Here is a 13918-nt window from a genome sequence, read left to right as displayed (position 1 = left end):
TTTTTTTCATTTTTGAGATGGAGTCTCACTCTGTCACCCAGGCTGGAGTACAGTGGCGTGATCTCAGCTCACTGCAACCTCTGCCTCCCAGGCTCAAGCGATTCTGCTGCCTCAGCCTCCTAAGCAGCTGGGATTACAGGCGCCCATCACTACGCCCAGCTAATTTTTGTATTTTTAGTAGAGACGGGGTTTCACTATATTGGTCAGGCTGGTCTCAAACTCCTGACCTCAGGTGATCCACCCTCCTCGGCCTCCCAAAGTGCTGGGATTACAAGTGTAAGCCACCGTGCCTGGCCAGAGTTTCTTTTCTTATTGTGGTGAACTACATGTGAACTACAAATTTTATGTAACATAAAATCTGCCATCGTAACCATGTTAAGTAGACGGTTCAGGGGCATTACTGCATTCACACTGTCGTGCCACCATCACCCCCATCCATCTCCAGAACTTTTTCATCTTCTCAAACTGAAACTCTGCACCCAGGAAACACTCACTCCCCATCCCCCACCCTGCCCAGCCCCTGGCACCTTCCATTCTACTTTCTGTCTCTATGAATTCAAATACTAACACAGACTATTTTTTATTTTTATATTTTATTTTATTTTTGAGACAGGGTCTTGCTCTGTTGCCCAGACTGGAGTGCAGTAGCACCATCACAGCTCACTGCAGCCTCGACCTCCCTGCTCAAGGGATCCTCCCACCTCAGCCTCCCAAGTAGCTGGGACTGTAGGCATGCGCCACCACACCCAGCTAATTTTTTGTAGTGATGGGGTCTCACTATATTGCCCAGGCTGGCCTCAAGCAATCCTCCTGCCTTGGCCTCCCAAAAGTGCTAGGATTACAGGCGTGACCCACTGTGCCCAGCCAAGTATTTTTTAAAATAATTTTTTAATAGGCTAAATGCCTGTGGCAGGGAATCACCACTCACCGAGTGCTTCCTGTGTACCAGGACTTCGCAAGTACTCGCCTAATCCTGGCCTCAAGTCTATAAGCCAGGTATTATGATTACTCCCATTTTATAGAGGAAAAAGTTAAAGCTCAGAAGTAATTTTCTTGGGTCACTAACTCCAAAACCCAAGCTCTTTAATCTAAACCCAGATCAGCAAACTGTGGCCCTTGGGCCAAATCCAGCCTGCTGCTTATTTTTGTAAATAAAGTTTTATTGGAACACAGCCACACCCATTTGTTTACAGATGGCCCTTGGCCGCTTTAGACTATAACAGCAGAGTTGACTATTACGACAGAGACCATATGGCCCACAACGGCTAAAGTATTTGCTCTATTTGCTGTCCAGCCCTTTACACAAAAAGTTTGCCAACCCCTGTTCTGTATACCATGCGGCCCTGCAGATTCTAGAGGCCTGCCCCAAGGCTAGGTCGCTGACCCCTCCTGGAATAGCCCGCTAATCCTGGCAGCACACCTCTTACCAATACAGTTGCCTAGAGCATCTTGTATAAAGCCACTCTTGCACTGTAGCTTGGGTCGGCAGCGGAAGGATCCCAGAGTATTCTGACAGATAAAATCGGGGAGGCAGTTATGAATACCACTCTCACACTCGTCAATATCTGGTACATCATAAAAAAAGGAAATTGTTAGCAAGAGTCCTGCCAGAAGCATCTTACAACACTTTAAAATCATAAGAAAGCTTTTTTCTAATGTGCATTACTCAGACTATAACCCAAAACATTCTAATACAGAAATCATACACAAAAAAGACTTCACTGAGCCAAATCGTGCTCCAGTTGCTAAAGACTTAAAAAGCTGACTTTTTTTCCCAAGGCTCTTATGAGGCAAACTGTCTGTTATAATAAATCACCCTGGCATTTTCCTGGCGGGTATATATATATTAGTATTCATTCAGGCTAAGTGTATGTTTAGTTTAGATCATAAAGCAATTATCTTAGTGGCAACAAACACAGTCTCTATAAACATATTCATTCTGAAGTCTTCACAATAATCCAAATATTAACAAGGGTTACAGTCATGATGGGATGTGATGGGCTGCCCTTCCCTTGAAGTTCATGGCTGTCAAATGGTCAAATGTGTATACTCAGCTGGCTCGGCCACTGGGCTCTAGGGGTCCAAACCACCCAGCTGGTGTGCGGGGGTGGGGAGGACAGAATTTGCTCTGTGGCCCTCAGATGTCAGAAGGGGTGTGCCATGCTTTGAAGTCACTCTCATGATACAGTGAGTGACATTTTTACACAAGTGGATTTGTCCTTCTGAAAGGCTTGAAACCCTCTGCAAAACTGTGTTCTAAACGATCCTCATCAGAGCCTCCCCATCTGCCAAATAACACCTAAGGCTTGGGGGGAAAGGCTGGCAGCCAGAAATGCCATGTGTTTATGCAGTGGAAGGGGATATGCTTTGAACTTCAAGGAAGCCTGGATTTGGATGGAAGGCAGCTGTTGTGCAAAAACAGTTGTGGGATTTTTGTTTTTTGCTTTTTTTTTTTTGTAGAAAGTACATGTGAGAACCTGAAATTCATCCCTGGTCTTGATTTTAAATAATCATGCACTGAGCCTTTTTAGAAACCCAAATCTGCCATCGTTTACTCTGCACCAAAAGAACGTAAATCTTTCCTAACAGAACTAGCTGGTACTGGGGCACTACTGTCAACTTTTTCAATGTTCTGAACATTATTGGCAAGCACTTTCACCTGCCATCCCACCCGTCCAGACACCCTGGTGGGTATAACCACCTCCCTCCTGCAGATGAGCAGGCAGTCGCCCAGGCAGCCACAGAGGGCGCAGGACTGCGGGAGCCCAGACCCCAGAGCTGCCCTTCCCACCGCGCCGTATCTACGCCTCGAAGACCAGGTTTGCAGACTCGGAGCGCATGCTGTACCTTTGCAGCTATTGTCCTCTGTGAGCTCATAGCCAGTCCCGCAGCTGCTGTCCCGCTGGCAGCGGAAAGAGCCCACTGTGTTGATGCAGGATTCTCCAAGACGGCAGCTGTGGCTGCCCGTGATGCATTCATTGACATCTAGGAGAGACCGAGGCAGTGCGGGGGTGACCAGCAAGAACGACCCATCCTAATACATCCTCAGAAGGAATGTGCCAAAGCCACGGTGGAAGTGCTTCCCTGCACCCTCGCAAACTGAGCTCAGGCCCACCATGTGCACATCCGGGCTGTGGACTGCACGGAGTCGAAAGCAGTGATTTCTCTCCCCTGCTAACGTTCATATCTACTGCTTTTTCTGAGACTGTAGTTATGTGGTCCTCAAGAACCCCATGGGGGGGCAGCATCTTCTCCATCTCCCCCATCTCACAGACGCGGGGGCCAGGAGAGGCTGAAGGACATGCCCAAGGCCACTCAGCAGATCCTGGATCTGGAACCTGGTTAGATGCCAACTCCATCCTCTTTCCCAACCCCAGTGCTTATATTGTCTTGGAGGGAAGTCTCGGCAGGGGCCTCTGCGCTGCAAACTCCAGGGAACACGAGAAAGCGAGACCTGGGCTGCTCTCCACCCCTGAATGGGGTCTGGGTTGTAGAAGGCAGGCCCTGGTCAGTCCTCCAGCACAGAGCTCCCAAGCACAGTGACCTGCCAGTCCTGCTGGCACCTGGGATAGGGACATTACCTTCACAGGAGACACCATCAGACAGCAGCTGGTAGCCCACGAAGCAGGAGCAGACCACCTCGTCACCCGTGTCTCGGCACTGCTGCTTGCAGGGCCCGCCTCCTGGAAGCACAGCGTGCATGAGCCAGGGATGGACGCACCCAGGCACCACCTGGTTTCTAGCTCCGTTCAGGCTGGGTCATAGAAAACGCCCTCTGAGCAGAAGAACCCAGGAAGGCAGGCTGACCTGGCTGGAGCCCACCTGCTGCCCTCCTGGGAGACCCCCAGGCTCTGGCTCTGGACACCCCCCAGGGGCTGCTGCTTCAGGTCCCAACCTCCCCGTCTGGAAAATCAGGTGGTGTGCAGGGTGCCCTTTGTAGGCTGGGGTGGACCTGGAAGGGGCGAGGCAGAGAAGAGCTCATTGCCGGTCACAGACATGGGGGTGTGGGCTCCACGTGGAAGGCCAGGCCCCAACTAGGCCTCATGTACCTGCTCCTCACTGAACTCTCGAGCTGTCCCGCTGCTCCAAGCCCACTACCATGGCCTCAGTTCCTGCAGCTGCCCACCTGGCTGCGGCCACAGCCTCCCACCTGGTCTTTCTGCATAGCCCAGAAGCACCCCACAACCTGTTCTTCCTATAGGGCGGCCAGAGTGATGCTCAGAGTGCAAATCTCATCAGGATAAGCCTCAACCAGGGAAAGATTCTACGAGATACACTTCTAACTGCTGCCAGCCTGCCTGTTTCTCGGGCCCCTCTCTCTGGCCCTCTAACCCCAGCTCCTTCCCCAGCCCACTGCCTCCCAGTACCCCGCTACAGTGGGTCCGTGCCCTTTACAAGGCTTCAGGTGTCCCTGAGGACCGTTTCAGGGTTATTTTCCCAGCTAATCCCGCCTCCTCCTTGCAGACCAGCTCTCCCCTCCCCAGAAAGCTCCTCCCATAGCCCTGAGGCTTGCTGGGGCTCTAGGTCACTCCCTTCCTCCCTCCACCAGGCCCCTGGACCGCGCCCCTGGACCAACTGTCACTGTACACTGACTGCATCATTTGGGGATTAAACTGGCCCCTAATTAACACCCTAACCACAGGGCGAACCACTGAAAGAGCTTGTGAGGCAGATCTGCAGGTCTAGACATGCCAGAATGTTCCATGAAAGAAAAACAGTTTTATCATATGAAAAACAAACCTGCGAGGCCCTTAGTTAAATGTGCAGACATCTCCCTGTGAGGCAAATGAATATCACCAATGGTGACAGAACCGTGGCTGGGACTCCAGGGGCACAAAAGCAGGGAACACTGAGCCCCCTCCTCTCCCCTGAGAGCCTGAGGGAGGCCTCTGTCACCTTCACAAGGCCTGGGGGCTCGGTAATGTGCAGGCTTTCCACACCAGCCCTCACCAGGGCCCCTCCTTGGTAAGCCCACCCTTCCCCTCCCCAGCCAGCCCTAGATCTGGAAGGGGGAAGGGAAGGAGGAGCTGGGAGTCCAGGACTCCTCAGGGCGGAAGTGGCTTATGGCTGGCTCCCAGCCAAAGGGTACTTTGCAGGGTAAACCAAAGCAAAACCTGGATTCCAACTTTCAATGAGATCAGCACCGAGATTCCTTGGTTTTGTTTTTTGTTTGTTTGTTTTTTTGTTTTTGAGACGGGGTCCAGCTCTGTCGCCCAGGCTAGAGTGCAAAGGTGCAGTCATAGCTCACTGCAGCCACAACCTCCTGGGCTCATGGAATCCTCCTGCCTTGGCTTCCCAAAGTACTAGGATTACAGGCCTGAGACACCTTGCTGGCCCCTTGGGGTTTGTTTAAATGCCAACTGATGGGAGACGCCCGAGTCTCACCTCGGCAGCGGTCATTCAGATACGGGTCCTCTTGTTCCTCCTGGACATCAATGATCTTATCTAAGGGGGAAAAAGAGCAAGTCAGACATTTATCCAAACACCCATCTTATCTTAAAAGAAACTCCCAACATTCTCTCTTCTTGTCACTATCAGGCAGTAATGCCCATTTGAACATCTTATATAAACAGCTAAGTATTAACTTTATCCTCTTTAAGCTAGAATTACACTTGAAAATGTATAATTGATATCTGATCAATTATAGGCCAGGCGTGGGGGCAGGCACCTGTAATCCCAGCACTTTGGGAGGCCGAGGCGGGCGGATCACCTGACGTCAGGAGTTCAAGACCGTCCTGGCCAACACGGTAAAATGTTGTCTCTACTAAAAATACAAAAATTAGCCAGGTGTAGCGGCATGCGCCTGTAATCTCAGGTACTCAGGAGGTTGAGGCCGAAGAATCGCTTGAACTCAGGAGTCGGAGGTTGCAGTGAGTCAAGATCACACCATTGCACTCCAGCCTGGGCAACAAGAGCGAGACTCCGTTTCAAAAAAAAGGATCAGTTATAACAGAAAGACCACAGACACAAAGGCCTGTAATCACTGACTTCATGCTGGGTGATGTTCCCATAGTCCAAATTACTTGACCATCTCAGCAAATGCAGTCACGGCCTTGCTAACAACCAACACACGCCCTCCAAGTCTAAAGCGATGCACGCAGTAAAAACTTGAGTCTCCTGATTGATTCTATCAAATGCTATTATGTGTTTGAAAAGGGTTACTCTCCATTTCTGTACTTATTTGTCGCAGGCCAGCACTGGTCTGGGGACCTTCTGCATGGCCCCCAGGAAGCACACAGTGGGTCCATGGCACTGGTAGCAGTGGGAGGAAGGCGCGGCTGTGAAGACAGGGAGCCCTCCCAGAGGAGGGAGCATGCGAGCATAGTCTGGGGCAAGGACCGAAGCAGATAAAAGACGGAGAGATAAAACATCTAACATCTGGAGCTGCAGAAAAGCCCAGAGACTGCTCACGCTGCAGACATAAATCAGTGAAAATCCACCCCCGAGATGCAGGAGAAATCCTCCACCAGCAGGAATGGTTTGGGTTTGTTTAAAGTGAAAATGTCATCTCTGATTTCAAAAGCCAAGGAATGAGGCAGAATGCGGCCCCAATCCCTCTTGATGACTGTAACATCTGAAATCATCTCAGTGGCATCCATTGGGCCCTGGACTTGAAAAACTAAGAACAATAAGTGAAAGATGAGTCCCGGGTGACCGGGGTCCTCTGTGACCAGGGACCCTACAGCCTGGACTTGAAAACCTAAGAACAAGAAGCGAAAGGTTCCATGTCACCCAGGACCCTACAGCCATCAGCTTGACTTAGAGACTACAGGTCTGAGGGTTCTTCCCTTTTGCCCCTTCCGGCACCTCCCCACCTCTTTATTTATTTTATTATTTTTTTTGAGACTGAGTCTCGTTCTGTCACCCAGGCTGGAATGCAATGGCCCCATCTTGGCTCACTGCAACCTCCGCCTCCCGGGTTCAAGCGATTCTCCCTGCCTCAGCCTCCCAAGTAGCTGGGATTACAGGCGCCCGCCACCACGCCCAGCTAATTTTTGTATTTTTAGTAGAGACAGGGTTTCCCCATGTTGGCCAGGCTAGTCTCGAACTCCTGACCTCAGGTGATCCGCCTGCCTCGGCCTCCCAAAGTGCTGGGATTACAGGCGTAAGCCACCATGCCCAGCTCACGCCTCTTTTATTTTTTAAGAGAGTGGGGACAAAGCTCAGAGAGAGGAGGGAACAGGCCGAAAACTACACAGCAAGCTTGGCCCAGGCGGAGTCCTGCCTTCTTCCAGGTTAATTCTGTTACAGCACAAGAAACCATGGCCTAAGTGTAAGAGGCTACTGGACAGCCACGAAGTCTCCTGAACCCTGTAACTGAACCACACAGAAATGCAGGGCGAGGACACAGAACTGGGGGGCACACAGCTGAGAGCGCTCTTGAAGCTGCTCTTGGGGTCACATGCCCCTTTGCTGAGTAAGTGTCTATGATTTGACAGAGCATAGCCAGCTATTAGCCAGCGATGGCCCCCAGCTGCTCGCCCATCAGCTCCAGATGGAGAGGGCACTGGCCAGGAGGTGGAAGGCCAGGGTCTCCCTCCTCCACGTGTCGGCCGTGCGATCTTGAGCATCAGACCCTCACCCAAGAAGTGAGAGCAAGGCCAGCCACCCATGCTGCCCCGGGCAGCTGAAGGGACAAGGGGAGATGGTGAGGGCAGACATTTATGGGGCCAGGTGCTCTACCCAACCCTTGACACCCAATCTCGCACTCCATCCTCCCAGCACCTGATGAAGTAGGACTGCAACTATCCCCACTTCCCAGATGAGGGGACCAAGGTACACATTAGGACCCGGATGGGAGCACAGATTTGTCCGATCCCAGACTCCAAGCACTCAGCGTCACTCCAGGACAGCGGCTTCAGATAAGGTCACAAACATGAATGGCTCCGACAACCGGAGTCAGTCCGTGCTGAGTTAAGGCAATGGTGACACGGATGCACGTGTTACCTGTAATGGTTCATTTTAAGTGTCAATTTGGCTGGGGTGTGGTACTCAAATATTTAGTCAAACACTAGCCTGGATGTTGCTGTGAAGCTATATTTTAGAGATTAATATTGGCCAGGCACGATGGCTCACACCTGTAATCCTAGCACTTTAGGAGGCCGAGGCAGGTGGATTACCTGAGGTCAGGAGTTCCAGATCAGCCTGGCCAACATGGTGAAACCCCACCCCTACTAAAAATACAAAAATTAGCCAGGTGTGGTAGCGTACACCTGTAATCCCAGCTACTCGGGAGGCTGAGGCACAAGAATCACTTGAACCCGGGAGGCGGAAGTTGCCGTGAGCCAAGATCACACCACTGCACTGCACTCCAGCCTGGGTGACAGAGCAAGATTCTGTCTCAAAAAAAAAAAGAGATTAACATGTAACTCTGTTGATGCTGAGAAAAGCAGATCATCTTCATACCGTGGGTGGGCCTCACTCAATCAGCAGAAGGCCTTCAGAGAAAAAAGACTGGCCTCCCCGGGGAAGGCGGCGTTCTGCCAGCACACTGCCTTTGAACTCCAGCTGCAATGCCCCTCCTTCCCTGGGGCTCCAGCCTGAAGGCCTGCCCTGCAGATTTTGGACTTGCCAGCCCCCACGATCACATGAGCCAAGTCCTTAAAATCTCTCTCTCTCCACTCTCGCTCTATATACACATCCCGGAGAACCTTAATACACTGCCCATTAGGGAAGGAAGGGGGAAAGTTACCCGTTTCTTGGAGGCCCCCGACATCCAAATCTCTGGTCTCCTGGCTCTTGACACAGCATGCCCGGAAGACCTGTCCACACTGGTAGCCGACCATGAGGCTGTACTCACAGCTCTGGCCCTGGGCCTGGGCCGCCCTCCCCAGCAGACAGCAATGGCAGCACCTCTGCAAACACAGGTGGAGATCCCAGATGGAGGAGCGGGCAGACAGCCCAGCAGGGTCCACGAGAGGCCTCACGGGAGGCGTCTCTGAGCCCCCTGTCCACACAACCTGTAGAGTGATGACTCAAGTCTGGCTTAGATACCACTTCTAAATGTCAGCAACAAATAGCAAAGCAAGGCCATCCCCCTACTCCAAATCATCTAGGTCCCAGTTTTGAAAGGAAGCTTAAAGGGCCTGGCATCCACCTCCCCTCCCCACCCCAACATGCAATTGCACCCCTCAACATCCCTGCCCCGCCCAGCGACCACCCGGCTCTGCTCGCACACATCCAGGAAGAGGGAGCTTCTTATAGCACCATGCACCAGCTCCAAAGTTCTGTTCCTTTTGCATGGTCTGAGATTTCTCTACCATGCCCGGAAAAATGACACACATGCATGCTGCCTCTCCATTTTTGAGTTAGAGGGGTTCAGGCAGCAGGAATTGCACCGTGCATTTGAAAGCACAGGAACTTCAAGACGAGTCATCAAGCAAGGTCAAAGGACAGGGTGGCTGTCTGCCACCTGGGCCCAGGTCCCAATAGTTACTTCCAAGTCCCTGTGGCCTCACACCTGAGTCCCAGAAGCAACATTTGCCCTGACACACGAAAAGCCCTGCTTCAGTCTTTATTAAGTGGTTATCCTAAGAGGAGCACAGAACTTTCTAAACAGTCCCCAGCAGGAGCCAGGAGGTGTGGCTTTGCCTCAGTTATGTGGCACTGATGGGTCTTCCAGGCTGCTTATTCTACGCCCTCCGCTGCCAGAAAGTGTAGGGAGCATCAGTCACCTCATCCATCTTTTGGGGTGTGAGTAATCCTTCCCGGAAACACAAGTCGCTCATCTGCCAGAGCGATCTGTTCCCACTCCTGCTAGAATGTTCTGTGCTTTTTCCACACCTCTCAAGTCTGGGGACATGGGCACAGCTGTGTGCCGGACCGACGGCATCTGCAAGGCCCAGCCCTGCATTGGGTGTTGGGTGGGAGGGCGCGGGGGCAGTCATGAAACGCCCAAAGTCCTGGTTCCCAGGCACCCCCACCATCACCCCACCCAGCTCTCTCCTGGGCCAGAGCCCTGCCCTGTGAAAGCCCACACAGGCCAAGGTGGGCAGGGGACTCGGGACCCCCAACTCCTCCACACAGAGTCCCTCCACAGCCCAATCTATGTGGAGAATCCCCACAAAGGAGCTCCCACACCCTCTCCTGGAATCCAGACTTCATTCAGATTCTTGCTTCTTAAAATTATTCCATCACCTTCCTAACTAGGAACGGGAAGCTTCTTCCAGGGAATGCATTTTCGTCATCTGGCACCTCCAACAGAAGCCCAGCTTCCAAACCCGAGCTCCTCCAGGCCCAAGTTCCTCCTGGCCGGGCTTGTTTTCCTTGCTGGCTGGGTGGTAAGGGAGGGATGGCCTGGACACCTTGGGTTTACTGCCTGTAGGCAATGCTGTCAGGCACCTTTCCACCTCTTGCAAAGACACAGCCCTTCCACGGCCATAGCGGTCCTGAGTGACCTGCTAGCACGTAGGGTCCTAGGAGCACTCAGGGAAGAGGACTATGCCATTTATTCACAGCTTACCTTCAGGGCAGGATCCCGTCTGGGTCCCTGACAGGACTGCAGAGAGGCCATTTTGGAGGGTGGGCCTCTCTGAACCTCAGTTTCCTCTTTTAGGGTCGTTATAGAGGTCAGATCTTATCAGAGGTCTTAGTGAGGGCCCATTTTTACCTCTGGACCCTGACGAGTCTGTGGGTAGAGAAGCCTGAGAGCCTCCTGGGTAGGGTGAGGGTGCCGACCCTGAATTGAGAAGAAGATTCTGGAAGCCCAGGAGGAGCCCTGCTTTGACTTCTGCATCTGCCCAATGCCTGGAGACAGGCGGTTCTCAGGGCAAGGCCAGCTCACTTCACCCCCCGGCCTCGTGGGAGACTCGGCCCCAGGTGTCCTCCGGGGTTTACGGCTACAGTGGAGGGGGAGAAACAGTGGGGTTTTCCACCTCCCTCCTGGCCCAGGAACCCCCAGCTGCTCACAAAGAAAGGTGGCCTGAGGCAGGGAGCGCTGACAGACAGTGCCGCTTGGCTGGGAGGGCCTGGGTCTGCCGACTAGTGGGGACGGGCAGCGACCCCACATGGTCTTTGGCTCTCACCTTCACAAATGTGGCCTCCAGGCTGGTGTTGTCACCGTGGGGCGTGGCACAGCGGTCCTGCTCGTTGGCCAGGCTGATGCCCGTGGCACAGTGCAGCTCCTCCAGCTGGCTGTGGCAGCACTGCTCCTGCACCATCCTGTGGGTGAGGGGTGGGCTGGGCCAAGGCTCTGCACAGGGGGCCCAGGGCACGAGATCCTCGGGGGTGGGGGTGCTCTCACCTTTGAGCCTCCCCTTCTCTGCTCCCACAGACACAGAGAGAGAAATACACAGTGCCCCAGTGGCATACAGAAGGAGCTCAATTAGCATTGAGTTAGAAAGGCTTGGCCGGGCACAGTGGTTCACACCAGTAATGCCAGCACATTGAGAGGATGAGGTGGGAAGACCAGTTGAGCCCAGGAATTCGAGACCAGTCTGGGCAACATGGTAAGACCCTCTTTCTTTCTTTTTCTCTCTTTCTTTCTCTCTTTCTCCCTCTCTCTTTCTCCCTTTCTCTCTCTCTTTCCTTCTCTTCCTCTTTCTTTCTCTTTCTCTCTGTTTCTCTTTCTTTCTCTCTCTCTCTCTCTTTCCCTTTCTCTCTTTCTCTCTTTCTTTCTTTAAGATGGAGTCAGGCTGGAGTGTAGTAGTGTGATCTCAGCTCACTGCAGCCTCTGCCTCTCGGGTTCAAGTGATTCTCCTGCCTCAGCCTCCCCAGTAGCTGGGACTACAGGCATGCGCCACCACACCTGGCTAATTTTTGTATTTTTGTAGAGATGGGGTTTCACTGTGTTGGCCAGGCTGGTCTGGAACTCCTGAGCTCAGGTGATCCCCCCACCTCAGCCTCCCGAAGTGCTGGGATTACAGGCATGAGCTACCGTGCCCGGCCTCTTTTTTTAAAAAAAGAAAGAAAGAATGTAGTATGGTGTCTGGAGTCAGAGTCAGGAGGCCCAATTTTGTCACCAGAGTGGCCGCGTCACTCCTCTGAGCACTAGGCTTCACCCACACAATGTTCCTGCTGATTTGAAAACCAAAAAGCGGCGGGGGGGCTGACTCTGGGCCCAACCTTCCACCCCTTTATCAGGTTGAGCTCTTCTCAGTGCTCGTTCCATCTTCCAGGCTCAGAGCAAACAGCTTCTGAGAGTCCTGTTGGGTAGCCTGCCCAAGGCCCCAGAGGGAGGGATGCCTAGCTGCAAAGCCCACACCTCCCAGCCCTGCCGGGGCTCTGGGGAGAAGTCCTCGACCTGCCAAAATCAGCTCCTCCAACACAACCATGAGGCTGTGACAGCTAGGGGCTGGCGTGGGCGGGCTCCAAAGGCAATGAGCAGGAGAGGAGTGTGTCACGGGTGGCCCCTGACCAGACCCAAAATAACCCCAGCTCCAGCCAAAGCCAGCAAGGGCAGGAAGAGCCACCCAACCCGTGCCTCCAGGAGAGAGGCTGGGCCTCCCCAGCTTCCCTGCACTGCCAGCCAGGCCACCTCTGCACAAAAATGGCAGCTGCCAGGGCACCTTCCCCCAACCTTCCCTGGGGGACTGGAGGTCTGAACCCGGCTGCCCGTGTGTCTCAAAACTGCCTTCAGGCTCCAGGATGGAATTACCGAGCTGAGCTAGCACACATTTCACTCATGCTTTCGGTGGATCTGCAAATAACGGCATTTCACTAAACTGCCAGAGCGAGCCACCAGACATGCGTGCATCCATTCAAAAACTATTGGCTAGCCAGAAAATCACAAGTGTTGGTGAGGATGTGGAGATGCTGGAACCCGTGTGCATTGCTGGTGGGAATGGAAAAGGGTGCAGCTGCTGTGGAGCACAGTTCCTCACAAAATTAAAAATAGAATAATCATAGGACCCAGCAATTCCACTTCTGGGTAAATATCCAAAGAACTGAAGCATGGTTTCAAACAGATACTTGCACACCCATGTTCACAGCAGTTTGTTGTTGTTTTTTGTTTTGTTTTGTTTTGTTTTTGAGATGGAGTCTTGCTCTGTCACCCAGGCTGGAGTGCAATGTTGCGATCTGGGCTCACTGCAACTCCGCTTCCTGGGTTCAAGTGATTCTCCTGCCTCAGCCTCACGAGTAGCTGGGATTACAGGCACCTGCCACCATGCCCAGCTAATTTTTTATATTTTTAGGAGGGATGAGATCTTGCCATGTTGGCCAGGATGGTCTCAAACGCCTGACCTCAAGTGATCTGCCCGCCTCAGCCTCCCGAAGTGGTGGGATTATAGGCATGAGCCACTGCGCCCGGCCTCACAGCAATATTATTTACAACATCCAAAAGGTGGAAGCAATCAAGTGTCCCAGGCACCTCAGGGTGTCCAGCTGCCTCAGGCTCACCCCCAACACCCCAGCCTCTATCTCACGGCCCCCTCAGCCACCTGGTTACCCTTGTATCTGGTGCTTCCTCCCTGGGACTGGCCGTTGCTGGCTCCACTCCAGCCACCCTGGCCGCCTTGCCGTACACACCCTCTCCTCTGGGCTCTTGCGCTGGCTGTTCCCTCGGCCTGGGATGCTCTTCCCACTTTCCATACTGCCCACGCCCCATTCAGGTCCTGGCACAGTGAGGCCAACCCCACGGCTCTAAAATTATAAACCCACAATGAGCAGAAGCCCCTATGCCTCCCTGTTTCCCCCACGGCACATCCTGCCTTCCTACAAACCACCAGACGGACTTATTACTTTCTTTGCGTTCTGCATCCCCTGTAGAATGCCACCTCCACAAGGCCAGGGGACTTGCATATTTCGTTCACCGATTGATCCCCACTCACCAGAACGGAGCCTGGCACCTAGCAGGTCCTCAGTGAGATTTGCAAAATAAAGAAGGGGTTAGAGAAATGCTGGGCTGGAAAATGTCAGCTTGGGACTTGCTTTAGGTTTCACTGGATGTGTCCAAATTCCTCCAAAAGACGCTGAAGGA

General features: G+C 52.9%; 1 protein-coding gene across 2 annotated transcripts in view; it reads right to left on the bottom strand.

The window, feature by feature from the left end:
• Nucleotides 1-13918, bottom strand: part of FBLN1 (fibulin 1) — a 99775-nt gene that overhangs the window by 65798 nt on the left and 20059 nt on the right. For both annotated transcript variants that reach the window (XM_016939389.4, XM_016939387.4), the window contains exons 3-8: nucleotides 11025-11160; nucleotides 8693-8855; nucleotides 5386-5445; nucleotides 3582-3683; nucleotides 2848-2985; nucleotides 1428-1565 (exon numbers count right to left, since the gene is read on the bottom strand). In XM_016939389.4, coding sequence (XP_016794878.1) covers nucleotides 1428-1565; nucleotides 2848-2985; nucleotides 3582-3683; nucleotides 5386-5445; nucleotides 8693-8855; nucleotides 11025-11160 — 737 coding nt within the window. The remainder of the gene's footprint in view (nucleotides 1-1427; nucleotides 1566-2847; nucleotides 2986-3581; nucleotides 3684-5385; nucleotides 5446-8692; nucleotides 8856-11024; nucleotides 11161-13918) is intronic.

The sequence above is a fragment of the Pan troglodytes genome, chromosome 23, assembly GCF_028858775.2.
Source record: "Pan troglodytes isolate AG18354 chromosome 23, NHGRI_mPanTro3-v2.0_pri, whole genome shotgun sequence".
Lineage (NCBI taxonomy): Eukaryota > Metazoa > Chordata > Mammalia > Primates > Hominidae > Pan > Pan troglodytes.
Note: the sequence above shows the minus strand (reverse complement) of the source record. Positions and strands in the feature narration are given on the sequence as shown.